At 51.9% G+C, this 17930-nt stretch overlaps 1 protein-coding gene across 1 annotated transcript in view; it reads left to right on the plus strand.

Moving 5' to 3' along the window:
- col5a1 (procollagen, type V, alpha 1) overlaps positions 1–17930 on the plus strand; it is a 268503-nt gene that overhangs the window by 151441 nt on the left and 99132 nt on the right. Inside the window, exons 18-25 of the mRNA XM_080212368.1 lie at positions 594–647; positions 4593–4646; positions 4753–4797; positions 6130–6183; positions 8858–8902; positions 9844–9897; positions 14002–14046; positions 14155–14208. Coding sequence (XP_080068494.1) covers positions 594–647; positions 4593–4646; positions 4753–4797; positions 6130–6183; positions 8858–8902; positions 9844–9897; positions 14002–14046; positions 14155–14208 — 405 coding nt within the window. The remainder of the gene's footprint in view (positions 1–593; positions 648–4592; positions 4647–4752; positions 4798–6129; positions 6184–8857; positions 8903–9843; positions 9898–14001; positions 14047–14154; positions 14209–17930) is intronic.

The raw sequence follows: 17930 nt of genomic DNA on the forward strand, positions 1-17930 counted from the left end.
ACACACACGGACCGTACAGGAGCTGACACTGAGACACACACACGGACCGTACAGGAGCTGACACTGACACACACACGGACCGTACAGGAGCTGACACTGACACACACACACGGACCGTACAGGAGCTGACACTGAGACACACACACGGACCGTACAGGAGCTGACACTGACACACACACGGACCGTACAGGAGCTGACACTGAGACACACACGGACCGTACAGGAGCTGACACTGAGACACACACGGACCGTACAGGAGCTGACACTGAGACACACACACACGGACCGTACAGGAGCTGACACTGACACACACACACGGACCGTACAGGAGCTGACACTGACACACACACGGACCGTACAGGAGCTGACACTGAGACACACACACGGACCGTACAGGAGCTGACACTGACACACACACACGGACCGTACAGGAGCTGACACTGAGACACACACACGGACCGTACAGGAGCTGACACTGACACACACACACGGACCGTACAGGAGCTGACACTGAGACACACACGGACAATGTCAATTGGAATGAATTACTTCCTTACATTTTGACTGAACCAAAATGATTTCTGCTCTGGCAGGGTGATCGAGGTTTTGATGGACTCCCTGGCCTGCCTGGTGAGAAAGGAAACAGAGTGAGTATTAATTCCAGTGTAGCTTTACTCTGTATCTAACCCCGTGCTGTACCTGTCCTGGGAGTGTTTGATGGGGGGACAGTGTAGAGGGAGCTTTACTCTGTATCTAACCCCGTGCTGTACCTGTCCTGGGAGTGTTTGATGGGGACAGTGTAGAGGGAGCTTTACTCTGTATCTAACCCCTTGCTGTACCTGTCCTGGGAGTGTTTGATGGGGGACAGTGTAGAGGGAGCTTTACTCTGTATCTAACCCCTTGCTGTACCTGTCCTGGGAGTGTTTGATGAGGGACAGTGTAGAGGGAGCTTTACTCTGTATCTAACCCCGTGCTGTACCTGTCCTGGGAGTGTTTGATGGGGGGACAGTGTAGAGGGAGCTTTACTCTGTATCTAACCCCGTGCTGTACCTGTCCTGGGAGTATTTGATGGGGGGACAGTGTAGAGGGAGCTTTACTCTGTATCTAACCCCATGCTGTATTGCTGCTCGGAGCAGGAATGAGTGTGTGAGGTGCTGCTGTTTGCTTCATGTTTCCTCTGCTTATTCTCAGTGTGTGAGTGAGCGCGGATTCGCTTTATGACAGGACTGTCTCTCGGGGGGGAGGGAGCTTCTCTGCTCCATTTAGTCACCCTTATCCTCTCTGAACTAAGTCCCCAGAATTGAATCTCGGTGACTTGGAGAAATGGGATGACTTCTTGGAGCTGATCCACGATCATTGTTCACACTGTTCTGCCCCATTCTGTTAACCCCAGTCTCAGCTCTCGCTCGGTTACAGACTCCCAGCCCCTGACGACAGGGTTCTCCTACCCTCCCTCACCCTGTCTGTCTCCCCCATTTCTCTGACTGCTGTAATCCAAAGCCATCTACACCCCTCCACTCTGCTGCTCTCCTAAACTTTTCCCCTCACTCCTCTCCTCCTCAATCACCTAACCCTCGCCCTCGCTCCCCTCGCCCTCGCTCCCCTCGCCCTCGCTCCCCTCGCCCTCGCTCCCCTCGCCCTCGCTCCCCTCGCCCTCGCTCCCCTCGCCCTCGCTCCCCTCGCCCTCGCTCCCCTCGCCCTCGCTCCCCTCGCCCTCGCTCCCCTCGCCCTCGCTCTCACCCCCCTCCCCCTCACTCCCCTCCCCCTCACTCCCCTCGCCCTCAAACCCTGTGCACACTCTCTCGACACAGAGCTGGAATGTCAGAATCTGGGCCAAGATTCTCCCAAGAAAATTCCATGTGTCGAATTTATGCAAAAACTGCAGTAAATCCCATTGGTTTTTTAGTCAGATATTCCATACTCCGAGCACGGCAGAATTCCCAAGGGAGATTCAAGCTGAGAATATATGGACGTGGCCTATTCCCGCTGGAGAGACGGCAGCGTAGCGCTGAGTGCGCCACTGCGCATGTGTGGACCTGTCAGTGTCAAGATTGGAACAGGCGCACTGGCCCCGCACTGCCGACCTCCCAATCGCTGGCCAGCCCCATGACCCCTCGATCCCACAATACCACCCTCCTCACCCCACCACTGCCTGAATGCTGACTCCCAGATGTTTACATCCAACCGCCCCCTCCCACCTCGAGCTGGATGGACCGCCCCGATCACTATCCTTTCTCCTGTTGCCACAGATCCCAAGTGCAGAGTGGCAGTGGGACCTACACGTCCACAGATCACCCACAGAGGCCTCGCCCCTTAACACTGCCCAGTGAGCGGTGCCAGGGCGCCAGGCTGGCAATGCCAGGGGGTATCACCCTTATTCCTGACCTCCTGGTGGGGGTTCGATAGCGTCCCTTCTCTCCAGAGGGGTCAGTCCACTGGCTCCCTGTTTCTGAGGTGCTCTTGTAAACCCCACTGGAGTGAAACGCCCCTGGGCGAGGAGGGGGGTGGGGGAGGGATTCAGCAAGCCCACAGATTTCAGTCCTGGGCGTGCGAATGGGATTTAAATATTTAAAGCAGCACTACGCTGAGTTCTGATTTCCGGCTCGGAGCTGACAACACCTCAAATCCAAGTCTCGGAGACACGCGGAGCCTGCGACCTAGTGAGGATCCCATGGTCCAGCGGGGAACCTGCGGTCCAGCAGGGAGCCTGCGGTCCAGCGGGGATCCCGCGGTCCAGTGGGGAGATTGCGACACAGCCCCTGCCCACTGTACTGCTCGAGCAGGGTAACAGGCTGGGAGAATCGCTTCCCTGGTTCAGGTCCAGACCAGAGATCAGGTTAACTTTGTGACTTTAATTAATCTCACCCAATCCCCTTCCTCTGATCTCCCTCTGAGTCCAATCGCTCCCCGTCCCCTCAGCCAGAATTAAAATTCAGACACAGTCATCTTCAGATATGAAGTGAAATGTTTTAAGTTTATTTATTAGTGTCACATGTCTGCTTACATTAACACAGCAATGAAGTTAATGTGCAAATCCCCTAGTCGCCACACTCCTGTTTGGGTTACACTGAGGGAGAACTTAGCACGGCCAGTGCACCATAACCCGCACGTCTTTTGGACTGTGGGAGGAAACTGGAGCACCCGGAGGAAACCCACACAGACACGGGGAGAATGTGCAGACTCCACAGAGACAGTGACCTGAGCCGGGAATCGAACCCAGGTCCCTGGTGTTGTGAGGCAGCAGTGCTAACCACTGTGGCACCGTACTGACCTCTCCTGGGTCTCATTGGGGGCAGTCACTGGGGGGCAGTCACTGAGGGCGCAGTCACTGGGGGGGGCAGTCACTGGGGGGCAGTCACTGAGGGCGCAGTCACTGGGGGGGCAGTCACTGGGGGGCAGTCACGGGGGGGGCGGTCACTGGGGGGGCAGTCACTGAGGGCGCGGTCACTGAGGGCGCGGTCACGGGGGGGGCAGTCACTGGGGGCGCGGTCACTGGGGGGGCGGTCACTGAGGGCGCGGTCACGGGGGGGGCGGTCACTGGGGGGGCAGTCACTGGGGGACACAGTCACTGCGGGGAGTCACTTGGGGGGGTGGTCACTGGGGGGCAGTCACTGGGGGGTGGTCACTGGGGGGCAGTCACTGGGGGGGCGGTCACTGGGGGACACAGTCACTGCGGGGAGTCACTTGGGGGGGTGGTCACTGGGGGGCAGTCACTGGGGGCACAGTCACTGGGGGCACGGTCACTGGGGGGGTGGTCACTGGGGGGCAGTCACTGGGGGGGCGGTCACTGGGGGGCAGTCACTGGGGGGGCAGTCACTGGGGGGCAGTCACTGGGGGCACAGTCACTGGGGGGCAGTCACTGGGGGCACAGTCACTGGGGGGCAGTCACTGGGGGCACAGTCACTGGGGGGCAGTCACTGGGGGCACAGTCACATTGGGACAAAATTAAACACAAAATTCTGATTATTTTTCATAAGAACATAAGAAATAGGAGCAGGAGTCGGCCATCTAGCCCCTCAAGCCTGCCCCGCCATTCAACAAGATCATAGCCAATCTGAAGTGGATCAGTTCCACTTTCCTGCTCTCTCCCCATAACCCTTAATCCCCTTGTCTATCAGAAACCTATCTACCCGTGACTTAAATATATTCAGCGAGGCAGCCTCCACCACTTCAACGGGCAGAGAATTCCAGAGATTTTCAGTGGTTTCACTGAAATTATAAAATATCAGTAACTTTACCAATTACACAAAGCTAATTAGAAAGTTACTGATTGGAAAGTTATTAATTAGAAAGTTAGTAATGAGCAGGTTATTGGTTTAAAATGGACTGTGAAAGGTTCCAGTGCTGAGAGACAGCATCACCATCTGGTGGTGACAGGGGGTATTACAGGACTGAATGCAAAAACAACAATCTGCATTTAAATAGCGCCTTTCATAGTACAGTGTGTCTTATGCGACACAAGTAAATTAGACAAGATTGCAGAGCAGGCGATGCAGAGTCCTGGACCAGAATCAGATGTAAAGTGTTATTATAGTTTTACAACAAACTCTAGTTGATATTTTAACTGGTCTGGTTTAATTTCCTATCTCCAGGGGGACGCTGGGCCACAGGGTCCGCCAGGACCTCCCGGAGAGGATGGAGAAAGGGTGAGTATGGGATCAGGGGTCACTGCCTCTGCTTTGGAAGCTGTATTCCGCAGAAGACTCGAGTTAACACAGACTGTGTCCAATAACAGCACTCACTGTATTTCAGGGAGACGATGGAGAAGTGGGCCCAAGAGGGTTACCCGGAGAGCCTGTGAGTATGGAGCGTTCCCAGGACAATGTGTTACAGTGAGGGGTGTGGGATATATCAGAGTGTTACAGAGAGGGGTGTGGGGTATATCAGAGTGTTACAGTGTGGGGTATATCAGAGTGTCACAGTGAGGGGTGGGGGATATATCAGAGTGTTACAGTGAGGGGTGTGGGGTATATCAGAGAGTGTTACAGTGATGGGTGTGGGGTATATCAGAGTGTTACAGTGAGGGGTGTGGGGTATATCAGAGTGTTACAGTGAGGGGTGTGGGGTATATCAGAGTGTTACAGTGAGGGGTGGGGGATATATCAGAGTGTTACAGTGAGGGGTGTGGGGTATATCAGAGAGTGTTACAGTGATGGGTGTGGGGTATATCAGAGTGTTACAGTGAGGGGTGTGGGATATATCAGAGTGTTACAGTGAGGGGTGTGGGATATATCAGAGTGTTACAGTGAGGGGTGTGGGGTATATCAGAGTGTTACAGTGAGGGGTGTGGGGTATATCAGAGTGTTACAGTGAGGGGTGTGGGATATATCAGAGTGTTACAGTGAGGGGTGTGGGATATATCAGAGTGTTACAGTGAGGGGTGTGGGATATATCAGAGTGTTACAGTGAGGGGTGTGGGGTATATCAGAGTGTTACAGTGAGGGGTGTGGGGTATATCAGAGTGTTACAGTGAGGGGTGTGGGATATATCAGAGTGTTACAGTGAGGGGTGTGGGATATATCAGAGTGTTACAGTGAGGGGTGTGGGATATATCAGAGTGTTACAGTGAGGGGTGTGGGATATATCAGAGTGTTACAGTGAGGGGTGTGGGATATATCAGAGTGTTACAGTGAGGGGTGTGGGGATATATCAGAGTGTTACAGTGAGGGGTGTGGGGTATATCAGAGTGTTACAGTGAGGGGTGTGGGATATATCAGAGTGTTACAGTGAGGGGTGTGGGGTATATCAGAGTGTTACAGTGAGGGGTGTGGGGTATATCAGAGTGTTACAGTGAGGGGTGTGGGATATATCAGAGTGTTACAGTGAGGGGTGTGGGATATATCAGAGTGTTACAGTGAGGGGTGTGGGGTATATCAGAGTGTTACAGTGAGGGGTGTGGGATATATCAGAGTGTTACAGTGAGGGGTGTGGGGTATATCAGAGTGTTACAGTGAGGGGTGTGGGGTATATCAGAGTGTTACAGTGAGGGGTGTGGGGTATATCAGAGTGTTACAGTGAGGGGTGTGGGGATATATCAGAGTGTTACAGTGAGGGGTGTGGGAGTGTTTGATTGTGGATAGTGAGTTGATGAGATTATTCACTCCAGCCTGACTGTGTGTTTTCCTGCAGGGACCCCGGGGATTATTGGGACCTAAGGGACCAGCTGGTCTGCCAGGGCCCCCAGTGAGTATTCCCCCGAAATGTGTAATGATGTAATGGTGGTAATTGTTAATCTTTAGAGAAAGTACCTTCACACTTTCTGGGATATTGGATTGATAAATATTCTAAATTATAAATGCAGAACTCCATGTGCACTGCCCCTATCTCAATAGCCTGCTTGTATAACAGGGTTTTAAATGAATTCTCCTGCTGTCTGCTGGAGGCTTGTCCCAGTTTTATTTATCCTAAATTATTCAAAAATCTTCTGCATCAGCAAGTCTCAGTGACAGGCCTGCAGTTACTGAGTTTATCTCTGCACCTTTCTCGGAAGCAGGTGTAATATTTGCAATTCTCCAGCACTCTGGCGCTGTGCCTGTCTCTGAGGGAGATTAGAGATTCTCTGGGTGTCTCTGTGTTTTCTCCCTGTCCCCGGGCTGTGTCTGATGCTCACTGAGCTGTGTTTTACATTCAGTGAAGGAGTAAAATTGTCAGTAACTAATTTCAGAGAGAACGGTGCACCCAATCTCATGATCCCTGTGATGTGGTTCCCCCATTTCCCATCGACAGTTTAAATCTGACACCAATTTAGAGTGACATCTTTCTGTGCATCAACAATGATTTCAGTAAATAGTTAAATGAATCGACGGCAATTCCAGGCCCACTAATGGGATTTAAATGCAGATTTAAATATATAAAGCACAAATCAGCACGGGAACTGACAACAGTGAAAATCCAGGTCCCGGAGACACGGGGAGCCTGAGACCCAGCGGGGAGCCCGCGGCCCAGCGGGGAGCCTGAGACCCAGTGAGGAGCCCGCGGCCCAGCGGGGAGCCCGCGGCCCAGCGGGGAGCCTACGGCCCAGCGGGGAGTCTGCGGCCCAGCGGGGAGCCTGCGGCCCAGCGGGGAGCCCGAGGCCCAGCGAGGAGCCTGAGACCCAGTGAGGAGCCCGCGGCCCAACGGGGAGCCTACGGCCCAGCGGGGAGCCTGAGGCCCAGTGAGGAGCCCGCGGCCCAGCGGGGAGCCTGAGACCCAGTGAGGAGCCCGCGGCCCAACGGGGAGCCTGCGGCCCAGCGGGGAGCCTGAGGCCCAGTGAGGAGCCCGCGGCCCAGCGGGGAGCCTGAGACCCAGTGAGGAGCCCGCGGCCCAACGGGGAGCCTACGGCCCAGCGGGGAGCCTGAGACCCAGTGAGGAGCCCGCGGCCCAGCGGGGAGCCTGCGGCCCAACGGGGAGTCTGCGGCCCAGCAGGGAGCCTGAGACCCAGTGAGGAGCCTGAGACCCAGTGAGGAGCCTGAGACCCAGTGAGGAGCCCGCGGCCCAACGGGGAGCCTACGGCCCAGCGGGGAGCCTGAGGCCCAGTGAGGAGCCCGCGGCCCAGCGGGGAGCCTGAGACCCAGTGAGGAGCCCGTGGCCCAGTGGGGAGCCTGCGGCCCAGCGGGGAGCCTGCGGCCCAACGGGGAGCCCACGGCCCAGCGAGGAGCCCGCGGCCCAGTGGGGAGTCTGCGGCCCAGCAGGGAGTCTGCGGCCCAGTGCGGAGCCTGCGGCCCAGTGCGGAGCCTGCGGCCCAGTGCGGAGCCTGCGGCCCAGCGAGGAGCCCGCGGCCCAGCAGGGAGCCTACGGCCCAATGGGGAGTCTGCGGCCCAGTGCGGAGCCTGCGGCCCAGCAGGGACCCTGCGGCCCAGCGAGGAGCCCGCGGCCCAACGGGGAGCCTGTGGCCCAGCGGAGAGCCCGAGGCCCAGCGGGGAGCCTGCAGCCCAATGGGGAACCTGCGGCCCAGTGAGGAGCCCACGGCCCAGTGAGAAGCCCGAGGCCCAGTGGGGAACCCGAGGCCCAGTGGGGAGCCCGAGGCCCAGTGGGGAGCCTGCAGCCAGCGGGGAGCCCGAGGCCCAGCGGGGAGCCCGAGGCCCAGTGCGGAGCCTGCGGCCCAATGGTGAGTGCACGGTCCAACGGGGAGCCATCACTAGGGGCTGTCTCTGAGGGGAATCACCGGGGGGGGGACGTCGCCGGGGGGCAGTCACAGATACTGTGATAAAACTAGACCCAAAATCCTGATCATTTTTCAGTGGTTTGACTGAAATTATGAAATATTAGTTTAGCAATTACACAAAGCTAATTAGAAAGTTACTCATTGGAAAGTTATTAATTAAAAAGTTATTGGTTAAAATGAAAGAGTGACATCTTTCTGTGCATTAGTGATGATTTCAGCTGGAGTTAGCCCCATTTCACCAACCCAGTGAGTTCCCTACATTTCTGATCCCTCAGTTCACACTGACAGTTTCACATAGTGAGAGAAGTGACTCGAAATCGATGACGCAGCGAGCTGAGACAAAAGGTGTGATGTGTTTTGAGGTTGTCCAGAGTTTGAATCCAGAATCAGGCCCTGTTAAAAACTCTTTCAAAAAACTTTTACTCTGCTGAACTGCAGAGAAGTGAATCTCTCATCATCTCCAGATTGCCCTTTGTGTGACCCACACACTCTTGGCTTGTTGACCCACTGACCGCAAGATCTGGATTTTTGCATTATTCTGTACAGTTGCTGACCCCAGACACTGCCCTGAGTTTCACTAGAGCATAGTGAGAGAATCTCTGCAAAATATACAGGCTGTTCGCGATTGGCTTTGTGGGAACATTCTCAAAATGTGGGTCCTCGGACATATCAGACGATTCCTCGAATTTTACCGGTATTTTCTTTGTTTTCCAGGGAGTGACGGGAATGGATGGGCACCCCGGGCCGAAGGGTAGCCAGGTACGTCCTGACAAAAGCGCTGACCAGTGATAATCACAGAATCCAACCCAGCCATTCAGGATTTCTATCCATCAGCTGTAGGTGCCACTTGCCTGAAGTGGGTTAGTGAGGGACAGAGCAGAGATTGTTGGTCCCTTGGCATCTTCTCTGACACTCACCTGATGTTGCAAAGAAGCATTTGCAGATAACGTGTCTTAACACATATATTAACAGATAACATGTCACAGGTGGAGGATGTGGTCAAGAAGGCGTATGGTGTGCTAGCCTTCATTAATTGAAGGATTGAGTTTAGGAGTCGGGAGGTAATGCTGCAACTTTATAGAACCCTTGTCAGACCCCACTTGGAGTACTGTGCGCAGTTCTGGTCGCCTCACTACAGGAAGGAGGTGGAAGCTATTGAGAGGGTGCAGAGGAGATCTACAAGGATGTTGCCTGGATTGGGAGGCATGCCTTATGAGGATAGGTTGAGGGAGCTGGGACTCTTCTCCCTGGAGAGACGAAGGTTGAGAGGCGACCTGATAGAGGTTTATAAAATGTTGAGAGGTATAGATAGGGTGGATTCTCAGAGACTATTTCCCAGGGCTGAAATGGTCGCTACGAGAGGACACAGGTTTAAGGTGCGGGGGAGCAGGTACAGAGGAGATGTCAGGGGTAAGTTTTTCACTCAGAGGGTGGTGAGTGAGTGGAATCGACTGCCGTCGGTGGTGGTGGAGGTGAACTCGCTGGGGTCTTTTAAAAGACTTCTGGATGAGTACATGGGATTTAATGGGATTGGGAGCTACAGATAGTTCTATGGCCTGGTAGGTAGGGATATGATTGGTGCAACTTGTGGGCTGAAGGGCCTGTTTGTGCTGTAGTGTTCTATGTTCTATGTTAACAATTGCAAACTGGCATTTCTGTGCAGTGTTGGATTAATCTCACATCCCTCTTTGTGTCTTTAGGGTCCTCAAGGTGAACCAGGACCCCCAGGACAGCAAGGGAACCCAGGAGCTCAGGTAATTCTCACTTATTTGGATAGACTGTGTAGAGACACTGTGCCAGGAACCTGCCAGCCCCGTCCATCCACTCACTATTCCCATTTCTGATCTGCTTTTCCACATTTCACATTCCCCCCACCCTGGCCAGTTTAGAGTGAATTCTCTGTTACTGTGTACTAAACATTAGATGAGGTTGTGAGGACTCTATTTTCGGATATCTGGAGTTTGTGAATGACGACCAAGTCCTCACCCTGTGGTTTGACCTGTTCACAGCGTCGCTAAACAGGATTTGGTGTGGCCTTGCCGTGGAGCGAGCCCCAACCGACACTGACCACCCCGGCTGTAACCTCGTCAGTGCCCAGCGCACCCTCCTGACAGCCTCTGGGGGCAGCACTGAGGTCAAACATGACATTGGAAAATGAAAATAGAAACGATTGGCCGGATTCTCCGATCTTTTCCGAACTCGCTCGGTTGCGAGTGGGAACGGAGGATCTGGAATTCCAGCCAAAAGTCCATTCTCTCAGCATTCCTGAAGAATTCCAGCTGTGAGCAAGGACAGAGGATTTTGCCAGAAGTAGCCACATTCAACCTAAAGAAAGAAGAAATGTTAAAATTTATTTATTGTCGTCGCAGGTAGGTTTACATTAACACTGCAGTGAAGTTACTGTGAAAATCCTTTAGTCGCCACACTCCAGTGCCTGTTCAGGTACACTGAGGGAGAATTTAGCATGGCCAATCCACCTGACCTTCACATCTTTGGACTGTGGGGGAAAACCAGAGTACCCAGAGGAAACCCACGCAGACACGGGGAGAACGTGCAGACTCCACACAGATAGTGACCCAAGCTGGGAATTGAACCCGGGCCCCTGGCGCTGTGAGGCAGCAGTGCTAACCACTGTGCCATCAGTTAAATAAACTAACCAGACTCAGAGAGATAACAATCTCTGGAGTGTTCAGAATTGAAAAGAATCTAGTGAAAAGATAAAGGAGGCATTCTGACAGAAATCAATCCAACTGGGTTATTTCCAGAGGATCGATGGAGAGCAAACTTCAGGCCAAGATTTCAGAGGGGGTCAGAACATGTCTTGATTTTTGATTTTTGATTTTGATTTGATTTGATTTATTATTGTCACATGTATTGGGATACAGTGAAAAGTATTGTTTCTTGCGCGCTATACAGACGAAACATACCGTTCATAGAGAAGAGAGTGCAGAATGTAGTGTTATAATCAAAGCGAGGGTGTAGAGAAAGATCAACTTAATGCGAGGTAGGTCCATTCAAAAGTCTGACAGCAGCAGGGAAGAAGCTGTTCTTGAGTCAGTCAGTACGTGAACTCAGACTTTTGTATCTTTTTCCCAACAAAAGGTGGAAGAGAGAATGTCCGGGGTGTGTGGGGTCCTTAATTATACCGGCTGCTTTTCCAAAGCGGGAAGTGTAGACGGAGTCAATGGGTGGGAGGCTGGTCCTGAGACTGTCGACAGTGGGATGAAAAATAAGGAAATCCCGAACATCTAGAAATGTGAATATAATAACCAATAGCATGGGTTTCAAAAAAGACGGTCTTACTGGACCAATATTATTGGATTTTTTTGAGGAGGTAACAGAGAATAGACACTGGTAATGGACATAATTTATCTGGTTTTTAAAAGGCATTTGATCAGATGTTCCATGATAAACTGATAAATGTTAAAGGATGTGGGACTCAGGGTAAAGAGACAGAATGGATTGCCAGCTGGCTTCAAGACAGAAAGCAGAGAGTGAGAGTAAATGGAAAAGAGTGGCAGCAGCTAGGACTCGTGATCCACAAAGATCGATACTGGGGCCATTGCTGTTCACAAGTTACATTAACGATTGGAATTCAGCATCATAAATACAGTGCAGCGGGAGACAGCCCACCATTGGCTGGTGGAGGGATCTTCAGATCCCGCTGTTGTCCAATAGGGTTGAATGCAGTCCCTCGGCCCTGGGAAAGCTGCGGTGGGGTAGACTGTCAGCCGGAGCGGAGGATCTCACCGGCATGGACAGTCAGAACAATCCGGCCACAATTCCTAAATTTGTGGATGACACCAAATTGGAACAAGGTTTCAGAGGGTAAAGTTAAGAACATAAGAACATAAGAAATAGGAGCAGGAGTAGGCCATCTGGCCCTTCGAGCCTGCCCCGCCATTCAATAAGATCATGGCTGATCTGTCGTGGCTCAGTTCCACTTTCCCGCCCTCTCCCCATAACCCTTAATCCCCTCTCTTATCAAAAACCCATCAACCCGCTTCTTAAAAATATTTAGCGAGGCAGCCTCCACCACTTCAACGGGCAGAGAATTCCAGAGATTCACCACCCTTTGAGTGAAGAAGTTCCTCCTCAACTCCGTTCTGAACCGCCCCCCCTTTATCTTGAGGCTGTGCCCCCTAGTCCTACTGTCTTTTTTGAGCGGGAAGAGTCTTTCCACCTCTATCCTATCCATCCCATTCATCATCTTATACGTCTCAATGAGATCTCCCCTCATTCTTCTAAACTCTAACGAGTACAAGCCTAGTTTATTCAGCCTCTCCTCATAGCTCAACCCCCTCAACTCCGGTATCAGCCTAGTAAACCTCCTCTGCACTCCCTCCAAGGCCAAAATATCCTTGCGCAGGTGCGGCGCCCAAAACTGCACACAGTACTCCAGCTGCGGCCTCACCAATGCCCTATACAGCTGCAGCAAGACCTCCCTACTTTTATATTTAATTTAAGTTCACACTGAGGAACTTCATAAAATGATTGTGAGACAGTACATTTCCACAGGAAGGATAAAGATGCCTTGCGTCCCTCAGAAATGCTGATTCTAAATGGGGTAAAGGGACAGAGGAATCTGGGGGGAACGGATACACCATCAGTAAAAATAGTCACACGGGTTTATAAGGTCATAGAAAACAAACACTTGGATTCATTTCCAGAGCGATGGAATTGAAAAGCAGAGAAGTTATATTAAACTTCTGCAGTGCCTTTGTTAGACTACACTTGGAGCACAGGCCTGGTCTCGATATTATACACTATATAGAGGCACTAGAAAAGATCTAAAACTGATTGACAAGGATCATAGCCAAATTGAGAGGTTACAATTGACAGCAAATGAGGAAATATTTCTGTGCACTGAGGGTGGGAGAAGTTCGGAACTTTCTTCTGTAAATACTAACAGATGTTGATAAATTATTAAATTGGATTGGAGGCAGTCAGTTGAGTTAAGGTGACAGGCTAAATGGAGATTGATCACAGATCAGCCATGATCTTGTTAAATGATGGGATAGCCTCGAGGGCTGAATGGCCAACTTCTGTTCCTATTATTATGAAAAGAACAGACACAGGGGTGACGCAGTGTGGTCTCAGTTACAGGAGAGAATGTTTCTACATGTGGGCAAGACACAAAATTGGGGCCATCAAATGTAACAGTCACTGATATAACCAGTCTTTACCCAGAGAGTGGGGAGAATGTGGGACTCGCTCCCACAGCGACTGGGGAGAATGTGGGACTTGCTCCCACAGGGAGTGGGGAGAATGTGGGACTCGGTCCCACGGGGAGTGGGGAGAATGTGGGACTCGGTCCCACGGGGAGTGGGGAGAATGTGGGACTCGCTCCCACGGGGAGTGGGGAGAATGTGGGACTCGGTCCCACGGGGAGTGGGGAGAATGTGGGACTCGGTCCCACGGGGAGTGGGGAGAATGTGGGACTTGCTCCCACGGGGAGTGGAGAGAATGTGGGACTCACTCCCACGGGGAGTGGGGAGAATGTGGGACTCGCTCCCATGAGGAGTGGGGAGAATGTGGGACTCGGTCCCATGGGGAGTGTTTGGGATGAATAGGATTTAATGGAAAGCTGGACAAACATACGAGGAGGAAAGGAATAGATTGGTAGAGTGATAGGGTGAGAGGAAGAGAGATTGGGAGGAAGTACATGAGGATCCGAAACACCAGCACAGAGCAGATGGGCCGAACGGCCTGTTTGTGTGCTTTAAGTTCAGTGTAATTCCATGAAATGCATTGGAAGCATTCTAAATTATAAGATGTAATTATGGATCGCAGTCTCCAGTTGTTCTAACTCTGAATCTCCGAGTTTCAATAATGCTCCTTCCTGTGTTGTTTAACAGGGTCTCCCAGGGCCACAGGGACCAATCGGACCTCCTGGAACGAAAGTAAGTGCCGGTTAAACTCTGATGTACGGGAAAAGGATTCCTTACCGCTCCAGTCCAGTGTCTCTGTGTCTGCATCTTATCTCCAATCTCCTCTGCTTCAATCCACAGGGTCCCACCGGCAAACCCGGTCTGCCAGGATTACCCGGAGCAGATGGACCCCCGGTGAGTCACCCCAGGGAACAGTCAGACTGCCCGGGGGTGGGGGGAAGAGCGCTGCACTGAGGGAGGTGGGGGTTGCGGTTGGGAGGGTGCGTTGGTGGGGTGGGGGAATGAGGGCTGCACTGAGTGGGGTTGGGGTTGGGGAGTGCTGCACTGGGTGGGGTGGGGGTTGGGGTTGGGGAGTGCTGCACTGGGTCGGGGGGGGGGGGTTGGGGTTGGGGAGTGCTGCATTGGGTGGGGGGGGAGAGTCAGCCAGGAGCTTGGATAGATTTTGGAAATCTTAAAAGAATGACAAACAAAATAATTAAGGAAGCTTGATTTGATTTATTATTGTCACATGTATTAGCATGCAGTGAAAAGTATGGTTTTTTTGCGCAATATACAGACAAAGCATACCATTCATAGAGATGGAAATACAAGAGTGCAGAATGTAGTGTTACAGTCACAGCGAGGGTGTAGAGAAAGATCAACTTAATGCGAGGTAGGTCCATTCAAAAGTCTGACAGCAGCAGGGAAGAAGCTGTTCTTGAGTCAGTTGGTATGGGACCTCAGACTTTTGTATCTTTTTCCCGATGGAAGAAGTTGGAAAAAAGAATGTCTGGGGTGTGTGGGGTCCTTAGTTATGCTGGCTGCTTTTCCAGGGCAGAGGGAAGTGTAGACAGAGTCAATGGATGGGAGGCTGGTTTGTGTGACGGACTGGGCTTTGTTTATGACCTTTTGTAGTTTCTTGCGGTCTTGGTCAGGGCAGGAGCCCAGACCGAGCTGTGATACAACCAGAAAGAATGCTTTCTATGGGGCATCTGTAAAGGTTGGTGAGAGTCGTAGCGGACATGCCAAATTCCCTTCGTCTTCTGAGAAAGTAGAAGCGTTGGTGGGCTTTCTTAACTATAGTGTCAGCATGGAGGGGACCAGAACAGGTTGTTGGTGACCTGGACACCTAAAAACTTGAAGCTTTCGACCCTTTCTACTTTGTCCCCGTTAATGCAGACAGAGGCATGTTCTCTACGCTTCCTGGAGTTGATGACAATTGCCTACATTTTGTAGGCATTGAGGGAGGAACTATTGTTGCTGTAACAGTTCACCAGATTCTCTACCTGGTCAGATTAATGAGAAATGAGAGTAAGAAATGAGAGTAGTCAGGATTTCTCTGAGTATCTTAAAAAGTAGAAGAATAAATGAAGTGGATCTGTTAGCGAGTGAGATTGGATAATTAATAATGGGAAAGACGGAAGTGGCAGAAGCGTTGAACAAGAATTTTGAGTCTGGTCCTCACAGCGAAAGATACAGAAAGTATCTCCAGAATATTGTATAAGAGGTAAAAGGGAGGGAGGAGCTTCAAGCAATGATATTCACTCAGGAAAAGATGCTAAGAAAACAAGTAGAACAAAATTCTAAAGTAGATTCGCCACCTTTAAGGGCGTTCAAATGGTCAGTGGATAGGCATATGGATAACATTGGAATAGTTTAGGTTTGAGGGTCATTAGATTGGTTCCACTGGTCGGCGCAACATCGAGGGCCGAAGGGCCTGTACTGCGCTGTAATGTTCTATGTTCTTGTGTTCTATGTTCTAAAATATTGAAAAATCCTCTGAATCAGATGCCTTTCATTCCTGAATTTTAAAAGTAGTCACGGCAGGGGCAGTTGATCTATTGGGAGTGGTCTTCCAAAATTGCCCACATTCTGGTGAGATCGCAGCAGGTTCCAAAATTACTGACCAAGCACCTCTATTCCAGAGAGAGATGCTTACCTCGTGTGTCGCAGAGAAAATGCTACAATCCGTTATTCAGGAAGTAACAGCAACACATTTAGAAAATACGAATGTGATTACGCAGAGTCGACAGGATTTTGAAAGGGAATTTATTCGAGTAATTTATGGGAACCCTCCCAGATTAGAAGAATTAATGTTCAATGTGGATAAAGGAGAACCTGTGGATGTGGTGTACTTGGATTTCCAGAAGGCATTTGGTAAAATGCCACATGAAAGGTTACTTACCCAAGAAAGGAGAGATTGCATTGGAAACAGTTCAGAGAAGTTTCAGTGGACGGATTCCTGGGGTGAAGGGATTGTCTGTGGGGAAAGATGGAGCAGGTGATACCCACTGGAGTTCAGAAAATGAAGGGTGATCCCATTGAAACAAGTTCCTGAGGGGGCGGGTGCTGAGGGGCGGATAATGTGGCCGAGGCAGGGGTTAGGGCAGGGTGTGTGGGGCAGTGGTGGAACTTGTGGGGTGCAGGGGGCAGTGGGGGAGGTGGGGCCGGGAGGGAGTTTGGGCTGGGGGCAGAGCAGGGTGTGTGGGGGCTGGGTTTGAGGGGTTGGGGGGGGTGGGCAGGGAGGGTGACAGCTCAGTGGAGTTGAAAGCACAATCAGACCAGCCTTGATCGTATCGAATGATGGAGTTGGCTCGAGGGGCCAAATGGCCTCCTCCTCCTAGCTCTGATGTTCACCACTAGGTGAAAGTTACACTGGCATTGGGGGGGGGTGGTTACGCTGGCAGGGGGGTTACGCTGGTGGGGGGAGTTACACTGGCGGGGGGGTTACACTGGCAGGGGGGTTACACTGGCGGGGGGGGTTACACTGGCAGGGGGGTTACACTGGCAGGGGGGTTACACTGGCAGGGGGGTTACACTGGCAGGGGGGGTTACACTGGCGGGGGGGGGGGTTACACTGGCAGGGGGGGGTTACACTGGCGGGGGGGTTACACTGGCGGGGGGGGTTACACTGGCGGGGGGGGTTACACTGGCGGGGGGGTTACACTGGCAGGGGGGGTTACACTGGCGGGGGGGTTACACTGGCAGGGGGTTACACTGGCGGGGGGGTTACACTGGCGGGGGGGGTTACACTGGCGGGGGGGTTACACTGGCAGGGGGGGTTACACTGGCAGGGGGGGTTACACTGGAGGGGGGTTACACTGGAAGGGGGGTTACACTGGCATGGGGGGGTTACATTGGCAGGGGGGTTACACTGTGGAGAGGCCAGCATTGGACTGGGGTAAACACAGTAAGAAGTCTCACAACACCAGGTTGAAGTCCAACAGGTTTATTTGGTGGTAAACACCACTAACTTTTGGAACGCTGTTCCTTTGTCGGGTGAGTGGAGAGTTCTGATCGCAAACAGGGCATATAAAGGCACACAGTTTACAGAATACTGATTAGAATGTGAGTCTTTACACCTAATCAGCTAATCAAGTCTTAAAGCTGCAGACAATGTGAGTGGAAATATCATTAAGCACTGGTTAAAGAGATGTGTATTGTCTCCAGAAGCTGAGACAGAAACTGAAGCTGAGCAGAGACTGATAGCCAAGTTCCGCACACATGAGGACGGCCTCAACCGGGACCTTGGGTTCATGTTACACTATCTGTAGCCCCCACAACTTGCCTGGATTTGCAAAATCTCACGAACCGTCCTGTCTGGAGACAATACACATTTCTTTAACCAGTGCTTAATGATATCTCTACTCACATTGTCTGTAGCTTTAAGACTTGATCAGCTGATTAGCTGTAAAGGCTCACATTCTAATCAGTATTCTGTGTACTGTGTGTGTCTTTATATGCCCTGTTTCTGATCAGAACTCTCCACTCACCTGACGAAGGAACAGCGCTCCGAAAGCTAGTGGTGTTTCTATCAAATAAACCTGTTGGACTTTAACCTGGTGTTGTGAGATTTCTTAGGGGGTCACACTGGCGAGGTAGTTACACTGACAGAGAGGTTACACTGGCCAGGGGGG

Source organism: Carcharhinus amblyrhynchos, chromosome 25 (genome assembly GCF_965287045.1).
Source record: "Carcharhinus amblyrhynchos chromosome 25, sCarAmb.v2.hapA, whole genome shotgun sequence".
Lineage (NCBI taxonomy): Eukaryota > Metazoa > Chordata > Chondrichthyes > Carcharhiniformes > Carcharhinidae > Carcharhinus > Carcharhinus amblyrhynchos.